General features: G+C 40.6%; 1 protein-coding gene, 1 long non-coding RNA gene and 1 pseudogene across 15 annotated transcripts; all 3 read right to left on the bottom strand.

The window, feature by feature from the left end:
• Positions 1 to 2846: 2846 nt before the first annotated feature.
• LOC109506456 (uncharacterized) lies at positions 2847 to 4329 on the bottom strand (annotated as a pseudogene).
• A 1627-nt stretch (positions 4330 to 5956) lies between these two features.
• LOC109506471 (uncharacterized) lies at positions 5957 to 7684 on the bottom strand. Its single transcript, XM_019854083.3, has one exon. The coding sequence runs from the start codon at positions 7005 to 7007 to the stop codon at positions 6114 to 6116; it is 894 nt and encodes a 297-aa protein (XP_019709642.1). The 5' UTR covers positions 7008 to 7684; the 3' UTR covers positions 5957 to 6113.
• Positions 7685 to 10681: 2997 nt separating this feature from the next.
• LOC105055183 (uncharacterized) lies at positions 10682 to 19616 on the bottom strand. Of its 14 annotated transcripts, none has more exons than XR_003802251.2 (4): positions 18023 to 19616; positions 15613 to 15737; positions 11092 to 11206; positions 10682 to 10956 (listed from the first exon to the last, which is right to left on the bottom strand). It is a non-coding gene; the product is annotated as an uncharacterized lncRNA (long non-coding RNA). The 14 variants fall into 14 exon arrangements; XR_012135894.1 differs by lacking the exon at positions 11092 to 11206 and adding an exon at positions 11060 to 11091 and having other exon boundaries at positions 18001 to 19616; XR_003802249.2 differs by having other exon boundaries at positions 18001 to 19616.
• Positions 19617 to 22824: the final 3208 nt, after the last annotated feature.

Genomic DNA, 22824 nt, shown 5'->3' on the forward strand with positions numbered 1-22824 from the left:
GCTTTGCGGAGCGTGGCGGGGAAGCCGATGCAAAAGAGAGCGTCGGTTGCCCCTTGAATCATCATGAGAGCTTTGTAGCTTTTCAGATGGTCGATTGGGTCGGTGGAGCCGTCGTAAGATTCCACGTGCGGCATCTTGAACCGACTGGGGATCGGTTCATCGAGGATGAGTCAGGAGAGAGGTTGGGCGGTCCGAAAGTCGACGTCGTTCGAAGACTTCTGGCCGTCCACCTGCAACTGCGCAAGCCGACGGTCGATTTCCTCGAACCTGCGCTCGTAGTCGTCCGCTCGTCGGTGCCGGGAGACCCCAGGAGTGGAGTCTCCGAAAGATTTCGAGAGGGAGGCCGACGGCGTGCGCGGTCGCTTCTCCTTCCTTGCCCGCTCCAGCAGGGAAGGAGAGGGCTGCGGGGACCGTCGGTCATCGCGCCGTGACCGTCCCTCCTCTTCTCCGTGGGAGCGCTGTTGAGGGTGCTCGCGCGGAGGCGACGGAGATCGGCGCGGGCGTCGGCGGCTGCTCCTGGAGGGCATCGGACGGGCCGCCGGTTGTTGCTGGAGGCTCTTGACTGCGTCCGTCAGTACAGTCATCTGCCTTACGATGGCCGCAATCTGCGCCTCCGTGGTCACTGCCGGGCGCGGAGAGCTGGGCTCCGCCGCCGGTGGTGGCGGGGAGGCCTCTTCCCGACGGGAAGAGCGCCTTGCCGATCCAGTGATCCTCGATCGTTGGGCTCTTGTCTTCGTCATTCTGTCCCCTACCTGGCGCGCCAATCTGTTGCGGCCAATCGCCTCGTCGTCCGATCGTCGGGGAACGTGCACCTGCAAAAACGAGAAGTCCACACTGACCGGAAGCGGCTCCGGCGGGGACCCTCCGACGGTCAAGTCAGAGAGGAGACTGGGCAACAGTGAAATGAAGACAGAGAGCTCAATCGAGAGAGAGAGAAGGGGGAGCAAGCCTGTGGTTTTCCCGGGGTGTCCCTGCACTGTTGCCTTCCCCGATATTTATAGTGGAGCGTGGTATGGCGCCGTCATTAATAGCGCGGACAATTGAGAAATTGTCAACTCATTGTAGACTGTCAGAGTCGCCGTGAAAGTGTCACATCGCCGTGGGGCTGTCAAATCGCTAGGGTTGACAATGCCCTAGGCGGGATAATGCCCTTAGGTGGCAGTGCCGCATGTCGCTGTCAGGGCTGACAGGCTCTGGCGGCTATATGACGATCGGAGGAGTCGACCGACCCTAGGTCGGTGGCCAGTTGTGTGGCGCCGAGTGGAGATTCGGGCCCTTCCGATGGTCAGCCGGGCATGTTGCGAGAGTCGGCCATCAGACTTCCTGGTCGGTCGGCCGTCGGTCGGTCGGTCGGTCGGTCGGTCGGCCAGTCGGTCGGTCGGTCAGTCGGTCGGTCGGCCAGTCGGTCGGTCGGTCGGCCGGTTGGTCGGTCGGTCGATCGGTCGGTCGATCGGTCGGCCAGTCGAAGTCGTCCGTCGGAGTCGTCCGTCGGAGTCGGTCGGTCGGTCAGTCGGTCGGTCGATCGGTCGGCCAGTCGGAGTCGTTCGTCGGAGTCGTCCGTCGGAGTCGGTCGGTCGGTCGATCGATCGGCCAATCTGAGTCGTCCGTCGGAGTCGGTCGGGGTCAGGGTCGTCCGTCGAGGTCGTCGGTCGGTATATCCCAACAAGCCTTGACATGGTTTATTAATTAGCATAGAACCAATGCTTCCTTTCACATCTTTATTTTAGGCAACTTACGTTGTCCATTTCTTTTTTCCTTTCCCTGTCTTTTTGGACTTTGGATACTTCTTGATTCAAGACTTCATCCTATTTGGCATTACCCCATGTTGGAGAAATTATCCTTGCAATTTTAGGATGTGTTTGGTTATACTTTTTGATTTTTAATTTTTAATTTTTAAAAATTATTTTTATTTTTTTATTTTTATTATTGAGTAAAAACAAAAAAGTAAAAAATATGTTTGGTAACTACGTTGCTATAAAGTAAAAAGCAATATTTGGGGACGATAGGTGAAGGGCTCGAGAAGGAAGGGAGAAAGGGGTGGGGAGATGAAGAGCTCGATGAAGAAGAAGATTCGGATTCTTTATTTTTTGATTTGGCATTTTAGATGTAAGGAAGCAAAAAAAATAGAAAAGCAAGTTTTTGAAAGCAAAAAATTTTTGCTTTGCATATAAAGTAATTATTTTAATTTTTTTGATTTTTATTTTTTACTTTTCATAGTGTTACTAAACATTACTTTTTGATTTTTATTTTTTAAAAATCAAAAAATAAAAAAAAAATATTTTTTTAATGATTAACCAAACGCATCCTTAACGCCCACTAGTGATGCCACTCTTAACAATAACATTATTTATGATGTAAAATTGAGGAAGGAGCGAGACCTAAAAATGATATCATTGTAGGAAAGGATCTCATGAAAGTTGATGCCACTGATAAATGAATAAGATAACTTTGATCAGTCATATGATGGTTATTGCAACAAATAGTGAAAGCCTCAAGGGAAATAATAGATTCAATAGGCTATATGTCTCTGTCTTTTGATATTCTCAGTTTGTGCTCTTCATCAACAGGCTAAAATGCAAGAGAGTTCCAAGAGTTAAAAATTTAATTCAGCTAAACGTTGTCCATCGCTATATGAGTCTGGTATATGTTATTAAAAGTTTTGGATCTGAAATCTCTATGAAAGCTACTTGGATTCAATCCACTGGTAAGAGAACAAATGCAAAGCTTGAATCAACCCCGTTCATCACAAGCTAAAGAGTGTGTAAAATATTCCAAGTCCTCGTATTCTTGGAAATAAAGAAGATAAAACTTTGCAAAATTGAATGTATGACTTCACTGAAGACAATACTTTGTACATTTTCATTTAGCTTACAAAAATGACAGAAATTAATGAGCAGGTCCTTAAAATGTGGATGCTGAACATGTGGTTCAACGGGTATTCAGGCCAACTCTATAAGCTGAGGATGTTAAGAAGAGAGACTCTACTTTGGATTATTTGCCTGAACAAGCACTCTAATCCATTTTCAAGACCTTCAATGTTGATTTCCAATGTCCACAATTGATTTTGTGCCTTCAATATCCTCTCCTCATCAACATCCTTGCAGGAAATGCATTCATATGAAGCATGGCACAAGCTGCTCATGATTCTGACATCACTTGTATCCTCATTCTCCCCTTCACAGGCCACCTTCCTCTTGTGCGATGTCTTTGAAACAAAAGACCACCTGCCGGTCTTTGCTGTAGGGCTTGACGCCGACCAGAATGACAACAAAGATTGGAGGAGAGAGATATGAACAGCCTAACCACCAATGATAGATTGCAATCTTTATTGATGTCAGAAGGACATCCACAGTTGCCTGCCAACTTCTTCCATGATCTCAAGCAATTCTTGATATCTTTGTTTGCCTTCTGTCTTGAGCTAATGTAGCTATGTACCTTGCCTTTGATAACGTTGTCACCTCTTCTTCGTAGAGCTGATCGAAGGTCCTGAACATGCTCTTTCGTTGTAGCCAAGCTATCCCTCATGTCTCTACAGGGATCCAGCAATCTGATTGACCCATCAAGTTCTTCTTCTATCCAATTCTCTTGTAATGAATGGGAGAGAACTTGTTGGTTGCTTGGCAAGCAAAGAAGCTCCTTTATGCAGTCATGGAGATCCCCAAGCCCTTTCAACCCATTGCACATCATCTGTGCTGATAAAGATGATGAACTCACACAAGTCTTCAGCTTGTGAAGCTCGTCTTCAGCCTTGAGCGCAATGGGGCAAGAAGCTGATGGCAAGCTGCTGGACTGGACATGGCAAGGTTGCACCGGGACTGCGCAGAAGTCAGCCATCTTTGCTTCCTGTTCTGAACTCTTTGAATGGAGTGAGAATTGAACAAGGGGCAAGGAAGAGGATGGTGTGTTGTTGCTTTTGACCCTTGGCTCCCCTACTTACAAACCTACACCTATTGATTGGTTGAATGCGGAGACATGAAGAATCTTGGCCACCCAAGCCAAGCTCATCAATGATATGTAGGTCCTAGCTTGCAGTGTGGTTCTTGTGGGGATTTATTGAAACAGGTCTGTGCTTTATCTCTTTCTTTATCGAATGCCTGGCACCTGTTCATCATCCATAGCTGTTATGTTTCATTTATTAGCAGCAAGCCACTGCACACAAGTGTCATATAATAGCGATGGATCCAACCAAGGCCATTAATGGTTTGGCAAGAAAGATTGGAAACTGACAGGAATCACATTATAAGATGTAGAAGGGATGAGATTGGGGCGACGTACCAACAGTCTTTCAAGAATTATTGGAGGATTTGGCATCAAAAACTACATCTGCAATTATTAGGCAATATAATATCTGGCACAGGACTGAACCGATCTGTCTACATCACTCTTGGTATCAGTTGGAAACAAAGCCGCACCATGGTTGACCTGTCTCTAGCTGATTGATTAATGATCATCCTTCTTATTAGTTTGGCCTACCTGAAGTCCGCAAACAACTTATTATTATATATCAGTGATGTTTGTGCATATTCTCAGCTGTGTAATTATTGTTTGGTGTACATGCATGTGCAGGTGAAAGTCACCTAGTCATGCCAAACATGCATGCATTTTCTCATGCATCATCACAAGTTCTTCCTTATGCCATCACACTGATCATAATCTGAAAGCCTTGGCATGCCAGTGTGACTCCATGCATGGCAGTCGCAAGTTTGGAGTGCAGTACTAAATAACAAATGGTGGAACATCTGTAAGCGACCCATGTTTCTACCACTGATAATATGGTGGCACATCATGAAATGAATTGATTTGGATAGCCATCTTTATTCTTGAAAAAATGGTCGTAACCAGGTGTTTCTTTGAGAGAGAAAAAAAGGGGTGAATTCAGGAAACTTACAGCCCACAATTATTTTCTAAGCTAAATTAACAACTTGCCCCCACTACACCCCCCAATATCAGGGTCAGTGACCCAAGAATTCTACCTATAGGGAGACCTTCCTCCATGGCACACCCTCACCACTGTACTCGATGAGTTAGTTGCCAATACAGATTTTCCAGGGAGAATTTCTCCTTTGTTGTTTGGCGTATTCCTTTTTTCTACAGAAATCATATTAGCATTTCGAATTCTGGTTTAAGGTCAGCATCTGCCATTTTTATGGTTAGCATGCAACATGTGACACATATGCAATGAGAGGAGGCATTTGGGGTCAAGAGTTGTGAATCTCATTCAAAGTAGTCATTTCAACAATTTGGTAATTTTAGTATAATGATGACAGAACCAGTGTAGTGCTTCTTTCACTTGTTTTCATTTCTTTTTTTATTTCCCTATCTATTTAGGTGTTGGTTATTTTCTAACTATGAATATTTGAAAACTACATCAGCTAGAAAAGTATCGATGAGGAACAACTCATAACAGAAATAATATGATCTTTTTTCTAAAAATACTTGAAAACTACATCAGCTAGAAAATCCATGCGTATGGAATGGATTATTTGCAAGATAAAAAAGCATATGAAATTCAGTAAGGAGGCCAACAAAAAAAAAAGAAGAGTAGAAGCTAAAAGATCATGAAGAGCATAAATGTGAAGAGAATAGACTGACTAATACACTGAATATATATTCTTATTATAGTTTCCCTAGATTTAGGTCTTCTAAAGATAGCAAAAAATAGAAAAAGTCATCTCATTGCACGAGGCTCCTACCACTGCAGAAAAAGTTTCCTAAGAGCCTATGAGTAAAAACTTTGAATTCGGTTGAACACATGCCAGTATCACTGTATGAATTTGATTTACAGTGTGAAGGATTTTGGAATTGAATCTTTTCCCAAACCAATAGACAATCCATTCATATGCAAAGTTCAGTCCACTCATTAGAGAATATATGCATAGTTTGATTTTACCACACTCTCACAAGCTAAAGAATGTAGGTGTAAAATATTCCAACAATCCTTGCATTCCAGGAATAACGAAGATAAGTTTTTTTTGCAAATTGAATGTCTGAATTAATTGAAAGCGGTATGTTATAAATTTCAAGTAATTTACAAAATTGTAAATACTGAAATTAATCAGCAGATCCTTAAAATGTGGATGCTGATCATGGGGTTGAAGAGATACAGGAGAATTTTATAAGCTGAGGATGTTAAGGAGAGAGACTCTACTTTGGATTAGTTGCCTGAATAAGCAATCCAATCCATTCTCAAGACAATCAAAGTTGACATTCAATGTCTGCAATTGGTTTTGTGCCCTCACTGCCTTCTCCTTATCAACATCCTTGCAGGAAATGCATCCATATGAAGCGTATAATGAGAAGAGCATCCTCGAGAAATCACTTGTATCGTCACGCTCCCCCTCACAGGCCACCTTCTTCTTATGAAATGCCTTCGAAACAGAAGACCACCTGCTGGTCTTTGCTTTAGGCCTCGACACCGACAAGTAAAATGTGATGGATTGGATGAGAGATATGGTGATTTCTCTTGCTTTCATCAACACCCTTACCACCAATGGTAGATCGCAATCTTTATTTATGGTCATAGAAGATCCAGATTTGCTATCCATTTTCTTCAATGATCTCAAGCAATTCTTGATATCTTTGTTTGCCTTTTCCCCGGAGCTAATGTAGGTGTATGTTTTCTCTTTGACAGCTTCAGCACATCTTCTACGTAGGGCCGATTGAAGATCCTGGAGGTGCTCTTTCTTTGTAGCTAAGCCATCCCTTACGGCACCGCACAGGTCCAGCAATCTGATGGACCCATCAAGCTCTTCTTCCAACCACTTCTCTTGTGGCAAATGAGAAAGGACTTGTTGGTTACTTGGCAAGCGAAGAAGCTCATTGATGCAGCTGTAAAGATCTCCAAGCTCTCTCAATCCATGGCACATCATCTCGACCGATAAAGAGGATGAAGCAACACAAGCCTTAAGCTTGTGAAGCTCCTCTTCAACTCTGCACACAATGGGGTGAGAGACAGACGGCATGCTGTTGCACCGGACTTGGCATTGTTGCTCCTGCACCACCGCCATTGAACTGAGTGAGAATCGTACGAAGCCAAGGAGGAGATGGTGTGGTGTTGTGTTTGATCTCCCCCTCCTTATAAACCAACATCCATGGATTATTTAGATGAAGAGACACCAAGAATCCCGGCCACCTAGGCTGAGGCCCCCGTGCGGTTTTAATATGGGTCTTGGCTTGCAATAATTTTCTTGTAGGTATTTCCTCAAACAGATCACGCTCGTATCCATTTTTTAAAAAAAAACGAAAACTGAGATGAGTTGGTAGCTGACAGTTCCGCATCGTCCAGGGCTGTCATGTCTCAATTGGTAGCCACGAACGAATCCAATCATTAGGTGCTGGTACTGGTAGACGCAACAAAAGCCATTCATGGTTCGACAAGGAGGACGGCTAGAGCACGGCGAATCCAATCACTAGGTGTAGTAGACTTTGTAGAAAATTCTTCGAGCGATCGGCATTAAATTCCGTACGTGGAATACTAAACCAACGGAACGCAGTGTTGGTCGCAACCGGAGCCGGCCGGCATCATGTTGGAGTTGCCCGGCTCGTTGATCAATTATCATGGTTTAAATTAGCGCGGATTTGTTGGCAGTCTGCAGATGCTATGCGTGGCGATGGTTTAGAGAGACATGATGAAGGGTGCCTTGGTGTCTACAAATAGAATATGGAGGAATGACTTCATGAATAACAATTCCAATTATCTTTCTCCTTTCTTTTTTTCTCTACAAATATCCTATTCTTTCTTAGAGTCTGATCCAAGCGAGATCACCGGTCTAACTACATGTGGCTTTTAATCTAAGGTAGAGATTTGATTTGGGTAACATTGCATCGTATCCAAGATCTATTTAGTGCATAATTAATATAGGATTAAACACATCCATATGTGAATTCTCACGTACTTCAATTTAAATCTTAGCATCCTTATCAAACTAAGGATTCAGAAATATTCAAACATAATATTAGAATCGACTTGTAGCCAATCCAAATAAATCCGTACTATAATATCTCTTAATCCATATGGATGATGACTGTATCTATTTTGATATGATTTGTAACAATCTAAGACCTTCCTCAAAAAAATTAGTCAAAAAAGTTATTTAGACTCATCGATTCTATTTAACTACTCAAGATTCACCCAGCAAATAGTTGATGTAGTACTAAATATATGTCCATCTGGATCTTCACAACTTTTAATTTTCGTTAGGAGGAGATGAGTTTTTGTGATGTAAAATGTCAAATATATATAACAACCTTAAAGATGAACTTCTTGGCATTGCGGGGGGAAAAAGAAAGGAACGGGATCCTCTGCGGTACACAGTGCTATGCACATATTAAAATGTCCATAAAAAAAAAAACGGTTATGTGATGTTTATCTAAACTATTCAAATACCCCTGAGATTTATTCATTTTTTTTTTTAATATTTTAATGTGCGTGCGTAAGCATGCACGATCACTCATCTTTTGATGGATATCTACGAAGCATGCACAATATCTTATGGTACTTTTTGAGTACTGCAGAGAATCCGTTCCCTCAGAAGCTCATCTAAAAATTTACTGTTTGAAAGGCTCTGTCAAAACTTCACCCGTGGCTATCACTACTCATATCATCATGATTTCAATTGACTTCTACTATATTATTTCAATGACAATTTGAAGAGTCGTACGTTTTCTGTTTTTCTAATTCAACATAACACACTCCATTCAACCATCCAAGGGTCGTACATTGCAGATGGTCACACTTCTTTTGTGGAGTTTACTTATACTTCTCTTTGTGTCAAACAATTAAAACTTTATACTTTTTCTCTTTTCTATTTTGATTTATTTTTGCATGTATCACAGAATAGCTGTTTCATCCTGTGTATATTTCTTTTTGTCTGGACTATGTTTTATCCAAACCCTCTACAGGCTGCTGTTGTAATTAAACTTGTTACTGCTTATTTGGTTTAATGAATGACTATGATTTCTATCAAAAAAAAAAAAAAAAAGAAAAAAAAACTTCACCTGTGGTCAAATCTTTATTCAGGAAAGATGATGGTTGAACACCTAGCTCAAACCAAAAATACCGAGCCAATTTTGAAACATGAAGGCAGAGTACTTTCTTGTAACCTCACTACTTCATTGTAACTCCCCTCAATTCTGTAATCTGAATTCGTTACCAATAAATTAGGGGGAAGGATTCATTCCTTGGATTGCATTTTTTTTTTTCCTCAGAAAACAAGTCAAAATATATTTTTGATGTATGTTGTAGTCTCACGTATATCTTAAAAACAGATCCCTTAAAAATTAAAAAAGGAAAATTAAGATCAAGTGTTAGTCAATTAAGATCAGGACTTTGCTTTACAACATATTAAATATTTTGTGCCCATGCTTCTTACAAACGAGCAGGCAGTTGGTTGGTTTAGTAAAGCCCTATCATATTGGATATTAGTGACTTTGTTTTGATCCTTTCCTTACCCTATTTTTGTCCAAACTTCTCTTCTTATTTCTCAAAAGAAATAAAAAATAAAAAGTAAAAAGGACGAGGATAAGCACTAATCAAATTGGCCTTGTAAAATTAGGTCCACCTCCCCCACCAATTGAGAGACTAACTTTGATGAAGGAAGAAAAAGAGGTAAAAGGACTTGAACAACAATAAATATTCAATATGGAATCAAGAAGTTTACGGAATTGTATTTCATGTAAGCGTACTTCGGTGGGATATGCGTGTCAGAAAGTTGAAAGGGGGGCATTGATGCTGCTGAGCATCTTCATTATTATTCAGAAATTACAGAGATTGATGGCATTTTGTTCAAGAAATCCAAAATTACTTGGAAGCAAATGATTATGAGAACAAAATATTTGATTAACGGTGAAAGTTCACCACTCTTTACTTTGTAATCTTTCCTCTATTTAGACGCTGAGATTCTATTAATGTGAAAGTTAAAATGAGCAATTTGAGATTGAGCATGTTTCGTTCATCATTATTTCCAGATCGATTTGAGCATAATTTCAAACCGAGCCACAAATGAGCCTAATTGAGCAGCTTAATAATCCTTAGTTGCATGCAAAGCAATTCAAGTTTCAGTCAAGGGAGAATTATATCTTTGATCCAATCTTAATTTCAAAGTTTGCTTCAAAATTTAATTAACAGTTAATTGATTAAAAATAAATGTAATATAATATAAAATTAAACTTTAACCTATAATCTATTATTTAAATAAACATATAATGCAAAATATACAAGCTTGATTTAGTTTGCAGTTCTAGTGTTTGGAAGAGATGGTTTGTTGGTAACTGGCTCCCTTCATCTTGTCGTTGTCTTGTACTTGTTCAGTGTGTCCTATTGGTGTAGGACACCGTCCTGTTCCACAGTGTCCTGTGGTATTATTGGACCGTGCCCCTTTGTGGTGTTGTTCACCGTCTCCTTCGGTGTAGTTAGTGCAAATCTTGGGAGTCAAAAATCTTAGGCACTTTCTACATGTTATTTACAAACTTTATTAATTTTGATGTTTTTCTAGGGTTTAATTAGGTCGTATCAGACGCTGTGCAGCCATATATGTCAACCAACCAATGCAAAACATGGCAAAAATCAAAGCATTTCAATCTAGAGAACTTTGACCGAGACAGCTGCACAATATCTAGGTTTCCAATATGGGCATGTATCTCGTAACTGAGAATATGTATGTTTCTGATAAGAGTTTGGGTGTGTCATGAGAGGAACTAACGATTGCATTATCAGGAAAAGAATGATTACATCTTCCAAAACAAAATGAAACATTTGGACGATGGTACATGAGAGGAACTAATGATTGCATTGTCAGTAAAAGAATATATGTTTATATGAGATTTTATTTTGTTACAGTTTATAAAAGATTTTAATACAACACTGCTGAACCCAAAACCCATTTGGAGCAGACAGCAAACTCGAAGTTGGTTCTCCAGACAAGTTGCATGCACCATTTGGCTGTTGCTTCCATTGACCTGCATCACAGCATAGCTGAGCCAGTTAATTCCAAGCAAAAGACTAGCATGCCCAGATGAGTGCATAGCAAATGCTTCTCATTGAAAAGAAAAGAATTCATACATCGAAGACCAATCAATCTGCGCAGGAAATACCTGCATTAGAAATCAATGCCAGGTGAGAATGGCCACGAAATGGTAGCAAGAATCTGCTGATGGCAATACAGATACAAGAGTGCCTCAGTCTGGTTATTCATGCTCTTGCTAGCAGCTGGCATCAATAAGAGAACATACATGATGACACCAATCTAATGTATTAAAAAAGGATATTTAAAAATTTGAACATTAAAGCAGCAGCCATTCCAGAAACCAATTAAACCCATTCTAATTTTCTATAACTAGAATCCAGAAGCACAGCCAGTTTCTGCCAAATACAAATCTAAGCAGCTTGTAACCTACAACAGAAAAAAAATGACCGACAGATGTGGTCCACTAGTTACTGCTCCATCAGAGACATCCATTTCCACTGTTACCACCCAGGTTATCTGCACTCATGTCAAGGTGGTCTCTGAAAATCTTTCATCGAGGTTCTCATAAAGTCTACCATGCCAGGTAACATAGATAAGTGCTCCTGATTGTAAGTCCTTGGGATATATTTTTCATGCAAAATCACCATGTGAAATAATGAAAATTCAATGTCTTTGCAAGTAGTTCTCTCTGGTACCTGCCAACTTAAGGTAATAATCTCCATATAAGATCACTATTCCTAATAATTTTTTGTTGAGCAAGCATTCACGCACCTGGTTTCCATTTTGTCTAAGACAACAGGGACTGACTGATACAATCTAAATAAAATGTAAGCCACTATTTCCCTAGCCAGATCTTCTGGTCACTTCAATTTTTTAGGATTTCTCAATGGCGGACGTGAAATTGTTCTCAACGACCGGGTCTAGCCATTAGATGGTGCTCAGAGGGAGTAGAGTTAATCACAGGGATGCCAATGGAGGTGGGCACATGGCGACCATGTTCTCATAGTTGGCCTGCAAGAGGAGGGCACCATGGCAGCAAAAGATATAGCAGAGCAGGCAGCATTGCTGCAGGGCTGAATCTGGGAGACAAACTTGCAGTGATGGTTGAAGATGATGAATTTGTCATCTCGTGGTCATGATCTGGATCTAGCGGACCCATCAGCTATTCACAACAGCGAGGAGGGCAACAGGTCATCAATAGTTCGTGGGTGGAGGACTTGGAAAAGCAAAGAGAAGGGAGGATTTGACAATGATGGCAGAAAACAGCTGACAGGTTCTGCATAGTTGGACGAGGATCTCTAAGTTTTGCAGAAACTAGTAGAATTCATCTAATCCCTTTATATTGACATGCTCAAAGCAGAGGCAATTTACTTCACACACATAGACCCGTTAAGCAACTATAAAAAAATCCATTGAAGAGCCATCTAATTTGATACTTGAACTTTGGCAAGCCCCATAAAACTTGCATTCACTTGCTTCAAATAAACAGATTGATAGATACTCAGGAAATGTCTCTCAGGGAAAGCAGATCATGTAATGTACGTTAGTTAGCTAATCATCAACTCTATTTGGTTATTTTTCTTGTTGTACATTATCTTTGTAGAGATCCAAGATGGAGAATCAAGCAAAGGACAAGAGGAGGAGGATAGGTGGGAAAAGATATTTTGAAGCTTCCTCATTTCACTTGTTAGGGTTCTAGTTTTGCAAACATAAAGATATCCACAATAGTCTTCACATTTCCAAGTCCATTATTCACCCTCCAAAAATTCAGAATTTAACACAAAGGGAAAGACTTTGTACCTTTTCATACGTTACATTTTATCAGCCTTGGAGCAAACTTTGCCTTGAACTTCTTGACCCTCAATCTTTAAAGAAAACTCCAATTTTTGCAAAACTAGCAAAAAAACCATGCTACACTACAGGATTCAATTAATTCATATATATATATATAAGAAAAAAGGCTTCCAACCTCCCACCCAATTGAGACTCCAGAACAGAAAAAAGAAAAAAATACCCAACACAAAACCCCAGCCATTGTCTAAGCTTCCATTTCGGCCGCTCCAAGCCTCCCACCTGATTGGGACTCCTGAGGGAGGGAAAATAGAGGAAAAACAGGCAAACATAGGAAAAATCAACAAAAACGAAGGAAAGACGGAGAAAAATTAAGGGTAAGACCTTTCCCCACATGGATCATCATTCTTTTTCCTTTTTCCTTCTTTTTCTTTACATTTCATTATCTTTTTCAGAGACATGTGGGAAAGGAGAGCACTTGGGAGAGATTAGAGGGGTTTCTAAGGTTCCGACTCTGTTTTTTTCTCAAGCATATGGGATTTTGTGCGAGTTGTGGCGGCGTGAGTTGGTCCCTTGACGTTTTGAGAGCTTAATCTTGGTAGAAGCATGATATTTTGTGGGGTTTGGGAATTTTTGGTCCAAGGGATTCTACTTTAGCAAAAAAAAGATTTCAATTTATGGGGCTCTATTCTCATGTTAATGATGCGCTGCCTGGGGAAAAAACCCCGATTGAGACTCCTAAGAATGAAAAAGCAGAGGAAAAACAAGGGAAAAACATAGGAAAGATCAGCGAAAACAAAGGAAAGGTCGAAAAATTAAAAGGCAAGACCTTTTCCCGTATAGATTGATCGATTTTTTTCCTTTTCATTTTTTTCTTTTCATTTCTTTCTCTTTTCGGAGATCTATGGGAAGAAGAGCACCTGAGGGAGATCGGAGGGGAAGGCCGACGCCTGTGATGATGGGGAGGAAGGCGACGGCAGAGACCGATGCAAGGTGGCAGCGAGGAGAGCAGGGAGGACATTGGTGCCTTTCCTTTCAGAGATCCATGGGAAGGAAAGCATTTGATGGAGATTAGAGGGGGAAGGCCGACGCCGGCGATGATGGGGAGGAAGACGACGGCGGAGACCGGCAGGAGGTGGCAGGGAGGAGGTGGATGTCTGTGAGAGCTCGGGAAGGTTCGAGAGGGCTCGGGAAGGATTCTAAGGAAAAAAAAAAAAAATGCTGCCGGGAAAGAAAAAACAGAGAGTTCAAGCTTGATACATGGTGCACTGGGAGAGCTTCGAACTTCCCTTTAATGCGTAGGTAAGATATTATCAAAAAGACTTTTAAAAGAAATCATGACAATGTATTCTGCATTATATATGAACTGCGAAAGTAAGGTAGTTTTTCCTTACCAGCTGTGCTGCAGATCTTTTATTACCTTCTGGTTCATTTTTTCTTAAGCTCTTTTGAAGAAGGAATATGAACAAATTATAAAAACAGAATTGAACCTAAGCCGTAAGATGACTGTGTGCACAGAAGACCAAAGCATATGATAATAAGAGGTTAAGAGGTCGCATGCTAGTCAGACTTCATGCATGTGTACCAATGTAGGAGGTTTAGGATCATATATCTGTGAAAGCATGGAATAGAAGACTGACATGTGGAGACATGGCCAAAAGGACATATAGAGCTCCTTACAAAGAGAGGATGCAGCCTTGCAATGCAGCTACTTAAGAAAATCTTACTCTCTCTCTCACACACACACACACACAAATGATGATTAGGCAGGGTCAATTGTTGATAGAAAGAGCACATCAGGCTTTGTATTTACCATGGGAACAAAACTCATCTTTTGGTTATCAGAAAATCAAAATGTATAGGCATAATATCAGCCAAAGCAGAGAATATAACCTGCTAAAGCAACTTGCAAAGCAGTACTGCGAAGAACTAATCATGAATTAAAAATGACACATGTCCCCAGCTACAATCTATTATAGCAACAATGAGAGGAATTGCCATGACAAAAACCTAAATCCTTCATAATCAGACCAAGAGAAAAAAAAATGTAGGTCTAGGAAGTGGATTTGTTATCTTGGCCAAAAGGACATATAGAGCTCCTTACAAAGAGAGGATGCAGCCTTGCAATGCAGCTACTTAAGAAAATCTTACTCTCTCTCTCTCTCACACACACACACAAATGATGATTAGGCAGGGTCAATTGTTGATAGAAAGAGCACATCAGGCTTTGTATTTACCATGGGAACAAAACTCATCTTTTGGTTATCAGAAAATCAAAATGTATAGGCATAATATCAGCCAAAGCAGAGAATATAACCTGCTAAAGCAACTTGCAAAGCAGTACTGCGAAGAACTAATCATGAATTAAAAATGACACATGTCCCCAGCTACAATCTATTATAGCAACAATGAGAGGAATTGCCATGACAAAAACATAAATCCTTCATAATCAGACCAAGAGAAAAAAAATGTAGGTCTAGGAAGTGGATTTGTTATCTTGGCATATGGAAGTGTAACTGGGCATATTAAAAGGTGTCTACTGCTATGCAAGGATATTGAGTGTTCTTATGAAGAAAAGTTGTCATAGCCCACATAAAGGGTTAAAAGTATGCCTGTACTCAGAAATGTCAAGATTGAACAATAGTAAGATATTCTCAAACTAGCAACTTGTGAGAGTGTAAATCTTCTCCCAATAAGGAGCTCAGTACAGCCTTGTGCCATCCATCTCCATATGTCCACCTTCCACTACCTTCTTCCTTATATAATATTCTAGACATTAATGTAATTTTTCCTACTTCCGATATGAAGATTGACAGTGTGAACTTTAATGAATCATTAAATTTCAACCGTAACTTACTAGCTTCCTTCAGTTCCATCCTGAAGACTTGTTTGCCTGCTAATCTTTAGGGCTCCAATTTAATATTCACCGGCATCGTAACAGAGTGAAGAACTTTACTTTTTATCTCTGTGGCATGAATTCACCTTTGGGGCCAAAAGGAACATAGAAGAAACTATATCAGAAACAACAAGAACAAAAAACAAGAAAAGAGAGGAAACAAAGCAGTGAGAAGAGGAAGGATGTTTTTTTTTTTTCTTTTTCTTTTTTTGATTTTGCTGGGTGGGGTGGATTTCAGGGGTAGGGACGGCTTATGGGCACATCTTTTCAGTCATATGCTTCCCATTTATATTAAAGAAATTAGAGGTATCCTTCTCCAAGGGGTATCAGATCAAATTGCACCTATGCGAGTAAATTGAGCATAATATCACTAGCTGCCTGGTCTGATGCAGGTTGTCATGACTGAAATATGTGAAAATAAGCCCCAAAGCAGCAGCAAGGCAGAAAACACAAAGTACAGAAGAACTTGGATCTATATCCTGATCACTTGTTACTGGCTAATATCGATGTCTTGGTGCCATTTGGAGTCAACGATTCTCTGGGATTTTCAGACAAGCATTTGTATAGGATGCCTGTGTTTGTGTTTGATGGTGGAGTTTATACTTCATTAATAATCAATTGGTATAGGGTGGAGAATGGTCAAAGTTTTTGTCTTAGGAGGGTACCTGTAGCTCTGGTGCTGTGCTCAAAGAAAAGTCTACTGCTCTTTAGAGTGGTGTGCCCTAAAGATTAGCAGGCAAACAAGTATTAAGGATAGAGCTGAAGGAAACTAGTTACATGTCCTAGAATACACACAGAATTTAGCTCTACATCTTGATCAGAGTATGCAAGTTACTGTAGTGTTTGCTAAAGTTTGCAAAACATTCTAGGTCGAAGTGAAAGGGGTGGAGAACCATTGTCGATAGAGAATGTGGAGTCTGGGATAATATCAGTCTTCTTTAGGTAAGTCATGTTTTAGATTATTTGGTCTTATGATGGTTCTTTATTCTTTTTTAGATTATACCATAAGGTAACTCAACTATTAGAATCTCATTTAGAATGCAGTAGTCCAGTGAAGCATGACAAGGTTGTTTATGACCATTTAAAAAAAAAAAAATCAAACCTAAATTTGTGCTTCTTGTTGCACTTTCATTGAGGCAAAAACACCATTTCCTTCGTCCTCTTTTACTAAACCAGATTTGGAAATTGTTCCTTAAAAGTGACTGACCATTGTGACCACTCTTCTTTACAGCCATGCATTGTCACCGTATGGCACGTGACTATTTGGTTGGTTCTACATAAGGAGAAGCATGCCTTTCTGAGGGCATATATAACTTCATTAACATATTAGCCCAAAACTTCAGTATCAAAATAGACAAAATAACCAATTTGCACTATGGAATATAGCGCCTCGCAATCCTGAAATCATAACCTGTAATCATGAATTTCTTATGTAAGATCCTACAAAGGGGAAAAGATTCGAAAACAAGATGTGGGACTAGCTCATGCTTAGATGCCATACCAGTGGCAAAATCACTATTTGCAATCGGCTTCTGACAAACTCTCAACAAAAAGACCATAGTTCTTCCAGTATTGGTCAGATTTTGTAATTCTTAAGCCCTTAAAAATCATGTTCATTGTTGAATTTGATATTATCAGTATCATCTTTAACTACAAACCACATTATTCTATGGTAAAACAATGTTCTAATGCTATGGTCTCAAGACAAGCTATTACCAACTTGGCATCAGAAAAGGACTGCACATGGGCTCTATCTATACAACCAGATTTACATTAAATTTTGTTTTCCATAACATAAAAAACATTGTAACCTTTACACCATTAAGATTGACCTTGAAAGTGTTAACCCATGCAATTGCCAAATGGTAAAAAACATTCCTTTATTATTTACATAGTTTTGCTGTGTATCAGATCAATGATCCACAACTGGATCACAACTACTTTTCAGAAACAAGAATAAACCAATCACACATCTTATTATATAGTCATAAGGCATATAGCCTATATACATTTTCTTAATATTTTGATTTATGCCTTTTTTATTTGAATCTTTTTTATTTACAGCTTTGCAATGCCTTCTCTTTTCCAGTCTCGATGATTTCCACCAACAGCATTTGACATGAAACAGAGCCCAGCATATTTATAAAGCCTTAGGTTCGTCAATTGTTGGACATGAAAGTTTTATAACAACTCCTTTGGAACAACATTTGTCCAAGGCAAAATGAAAGGCATCGAGATAGTTCCATTCAATAAAACATATAACTGAACCATGGTACGCTTTCCTTTTCAAATCATCAGCTTTTATTAAGAACAACATATAAATAAGAATAACAGAGGCAACATGCTAACCATATAAGGAAGCCGAACTGACCAATGGATGTGCATAAGTTATGCTTTCGTCTTCTTCAGAAACTTGAGTGAGCTCTCCAATGCCAAATAAGCTGACACGTCGGTCAAGCTCTTGCTCTCCAGCGCATAATCAAACACCTTATATGCCTCTGCAATCTTATTCGCCCGACACAGCGCCCTCACAAATGTCGCATACGCTGCATTCTCCAGCTTCATGCCTCCCGCCTTCATCACTCCATACAACTCCATCCCCTTCTCCAAACACTTGGCCTTGCACAGCCCCATTAGCAGTGTGTTGTACGTGCACTCATTCGGACTGCACCCTTTCTCCTCCATCTCTCCCAATAGACTGAGCGCCCCCAAGGCATCGCCTTTCCTGCACATCCCGTTCATTAGGGACGTGTAGGTCACCGTATCAGGGAAATGCCCCATGTTTGCCATCACATTGAGGAACCTCTTTGCCTGGTCGACCATCCCGGCCTTGGAGAGCCCATAAACGAGGGTGTTATAGGTGACAAGGTCAGGCTCGACTCCCTCATCCTTCATCTTGTTGTAGACCTCCATCACCTCGCCGCACTGATCCACCATGCAGTAACCCTTCATGATGGTGTTATAGAGGTAGCAATCAGGCTTGAAGCCGGCATCGGCGAGCACGCCAAGGAGGCGAGTGGCCTCACGGAGGTTGCGCCCGCGGCAGACGGCGTCGATGAGGATGGTGTAGGTGACGAGGTCGGGTCGGATACCGGAGGAGCGGCGGAGCTCGTCAATGAAGGCGTAGACGGAGGAGATGGGGCGGGAACGGGCGAGGCGGCGGATAAGGAAGTTATAGGTGAAGACGTCGGGGAGGACGGCGGCGGGGGAGGAAAAGGAGGAGAGGCGGCGGAGGAGGGCGCAGGCATCATCGAGTCGGGTGGCGGAGCAGAGGGCGCGGACCGCGAGGTCGGCGGAGGCGGCGTCTGGTGGGAAGCCAGAGGAGGACATTAGGTCGAGCACGTTGAAGACGGGGGTGAGGTGGTCGTCGTTGTCGCCAGCGGGTTGGAGGCAGGAGTGGCCGAGGAGGACGTGGAAGCAGGGGCGGTCGGGGGGGAGGTGGGAGGAGATGTGGCGGAACAGGGAAAGCGCATCGGAGGGGGAGGCGCCGGTGTCGCAGAAGGAGCGGAGGAGGGTTGCGGGGTCGAGGGAGGCACCGGCCTCGGCGGTGGCCACGGAGAGGGAGTCGAAGGTGGCGAGGGCGTCGGAGAGGACCGGGGATTGGAAGATGGGAGGAGGCGAGGGGGGGCCAAGGGGAGAAGGGGTTTGGGTGGAGGGTTTCTTCTTTTTTTTGAGAGGGTTCTTGAGAAGGGGAGGACGGTAGGGCTTGGGAGGAGGGGGAGATGGGGATGGGGAGGGAGAAGGGGGTGGTTTGAGGAAGACGAGGGGGAGCTTGGCGGAGCGCATGGCTGGAGGTAGCTTACCCATTTGATGTTGGATGAAAGTCCTCCTCTTCTTCTTCTCCTTCCTTGGGTTTCTTCTTGTTTGGTTTGAACTGCTGGAAGGTGGGATTGGGAGGGTTTTAGGGTTCCTGCGGAGCAGGGTTTAAGAGGAAGGGGTCTTTCGTTCTCTCTCGGGCCCTGGCTGTGCCGCGCAATGCCAGATTTGGCACGTGCGATAATAGGCACGTGCCTTAGTTCAGATAGCTCGAGCTAGTTGCAGCATTCTGGTTCCCGTCATTAGGTCACACTTTTTTTTCCTTTTTTTTTTCTTTTTGTATTTTTTTTTAAAACTTTTAGGAAGAGTCCACTTTCGTTGAATCAAAAAGCAGACGTAAGCACAAGTGATGAAAGTCAAAAAGATCCGGATATACTGACCCCTTACTAGCATATCACATTATACAAAGATTGCATTACCAAAATTGAAGCAAAAAGAAATTAACAAGACCATAATTAGTAAAAACCCATGAGAATAATTTACATAAGAAATGAAAATATCATTGTGATATTTTATGAACATAAAAAATCTGAAAAAATTATACGGTATCCAAAATGATTATGTATAATAAGCTAGTAAAGTTTGGTGATCCATAAAAAATCTTGGATAGATGTTGAGTAACTTTACAAAATAAAATAAGCATCTTAAGATTTTGATGGTGTAAAAATTTATCCAATCTACTAACCGCATTCATTGCAGTTAAGGTAGTTGAAATAGTAGGTCATGAAAAATATAGTAGATGATATAAAAATAGTCTGATAAAGTCATATAAACCAAGTGAAGCACCTGGATGTGGTTACTAGAGTGAAAACATTATCAAAAACTTGCAGGTAGACTCCATCAATGTATCTGTCTAGATACAATGCTTTCTATAATAATTATATATGATGATTGCATAGTACAACATCTAAATTGAGAGTATCCACTAATATGCACCAAATTTGGATGCTTCTAATTGTAGAATCTATGACATAATAAAGTAAAAAAAAAGCAAGCACGAAATAAATACAAGAAGAAGTGTATGCAGCAGCAATCCCCACATAACAATATTATCTGATGATTTAAAGTATATGATAACCCATATCCATATGAAACTTGGCAGCAATATATTAAACAATCCTTGTAGTGACAGCAATATTAAAGATGAAGATGCTTATTCGAAATAAACTCATGACACCCAAGGAGTAGTTGTATGCAAATAATATTATATAATAAGCATTGTTTGAAATTCGAGCAATGGAAACATCTTCTATATCACATATATCCTACAACAAAGGAATAAAAAGTCAGTAAAAAACTCTCCTCAGTTCCGGAGGATTTTTTTTTTCATTCTTTCTTCCCCCACAACTTTTTCTTCCTTATTCCTTTTCTTTCTTTTTTTCATTTCATTCTTTTTTTCTTCTTCTTTTATTTTTCAGATTCATAATACTCTTTTCTACCATATATATTTTATTTTTCATAATTTTTTTTTTCATATTCATTTTGTATTCTTCCTATTCACCAGTACACTTATTCCAAGCTTTTGCATACTCTACACAGCCACTGAGATGGATTGGAAATACTCCACCAATACAAAATTGCTCAAACAATTTGGAGAATTTTGATATTGTCTTCCACTCCCATAAATCTCCAAAACCAACTAGTAGATATAAATAGCAGCAGATAATATGGAGCAAAATTAGATGAAATTTGTGGTACCTCATACTCTCTGCAAATCTTGTAATACATAGTATATATGATCATTGTTGAACTATGCAAATCTCCAATTAAAAATAGTGCATAGGATATGACAATGGCATAACTATGTGGCCTCATCAGGAGGGAGTAAAGTGATGATCTGATGAGTAGATGCAAACTGTTCTGGAGATCTTGATAAATATGAAGTGAGTGAAGACATAAAGTATGTAGGCATGGATTACTCAAATATAAAAACTATACCAATGCTGTTGGACACAGTCCCTTCCAAAGCTATAGGAATGCTTCCAGAATCCATGCTTAATTTCATACTGTCTCTCCACGTAACAACTGTTTGCATGTGTTTTGAGCTAGAGCCAGTAAATGGCTCACTAATATTAGCTCAAACTATATCTTCGAGATTGCTTGCGACTCCTTTGGCCCACTAATACTTGAATCTCCAAACACCCTTTTCCCTAAACCCCTCATGTTCTTCTTCTTGATCCCCATTGTTTAACAAATATAAAACTAATCAAAATACTAATGATCTAATAGCATTGATCATTACTAGTTCCAGTAGAGTGGTTGATTCGTGATGTAACCGATGACTCATCTTGATCTCTGCCATCCACAATCCTTGAAAGTTGACATAAAAGGACATGAGGGTCACAAGCAAGTAGTAAGCTTAGAGATCAGGGCAGGGAGGATAAAAGATGCCCATGGATCCCAACATACAGGGAACTTATGTCTTCAGATCTATACAAACACCGATGATCCTTCACCACAAATTGATGAGCCAAGGCCTTGCTAGTCCACAATTTGGTTTGATTGGATGGGCTTGCATAATGTGCTTATCATGTTGATGACTGATAAATCTCTTTGCCCATAACAAAGTGCGAATGCTAAATGGGCCGGCCCATCTCAAACATGAACACCCCATCTGAATTTGTCAATTGCAAGTCGATGACAACAAAAGCCCAGACCAGCCCAAATATTTCTTCCTTCCACAGCCGCGTTTTCCATCGTTTAGGCTTTTCAGCCTTCGAGAACTGCAGGGACACGGGTTGTATTTTCCGCACAAAAGAAGGTTCCCTTCCTTTGCATGAATCCACCGTTGGATTGCATAATGATCACTTTAAAATATATGTAGATGGATGAATAAAAAAAATTAAAGTATTTTGAGATCTATGTAGAGAGTGATCCAACAGTTGATACCATGAAAGAAGATCAATCATTTTTTTAGTGCAAAAGATACGATCTAATGTCAAACTGTTGTGCTCTGTCGCTGGCCTTTCTATCACTCGGGCTCATTATCAACTTTGATTCATGCTGTTACTCATCCAGGCTTCAACGCTTTGGATAAAAATCTCATGCAGTAACTTTTGTTTATTCCATTTGATTGCTTCTTCATCATCCTAACCTGATTGCATCGTATGTTTCCTGCCTGCATCTATGGTAATTAAATGATTGGATCAAGCCCCGTAGGAAAGTGTAAATTAGAGAAATTTTGTTGATGTTATTTCAGAAGCATTGGAGAGAAAATTATTGTGCATGTCATATTTATGTTGAAAAATGTGTTTATAATAATTATGATTGCAACTGCAAGGTCCTGTTCCGTGATTAACTATCAAATGGTCAAAATTTTTATATTCCACACATCCATTTGATCTCTTATATACAATT

This window comes from Elaeis guineensis, chromosome 12, assembly GCF_000442705.2.
Source record: "Elaeis guineensis isolate ETL-2024a chromosome 12, EG11, whole genome shotgun sequence".
Taxonomy (NCBI): Eukaryota; Viridiplantae; Streptophyta; class Magnoliopsida; order Arecales; family Arecaceae; genus Elaeis; species Elaeis guineensis.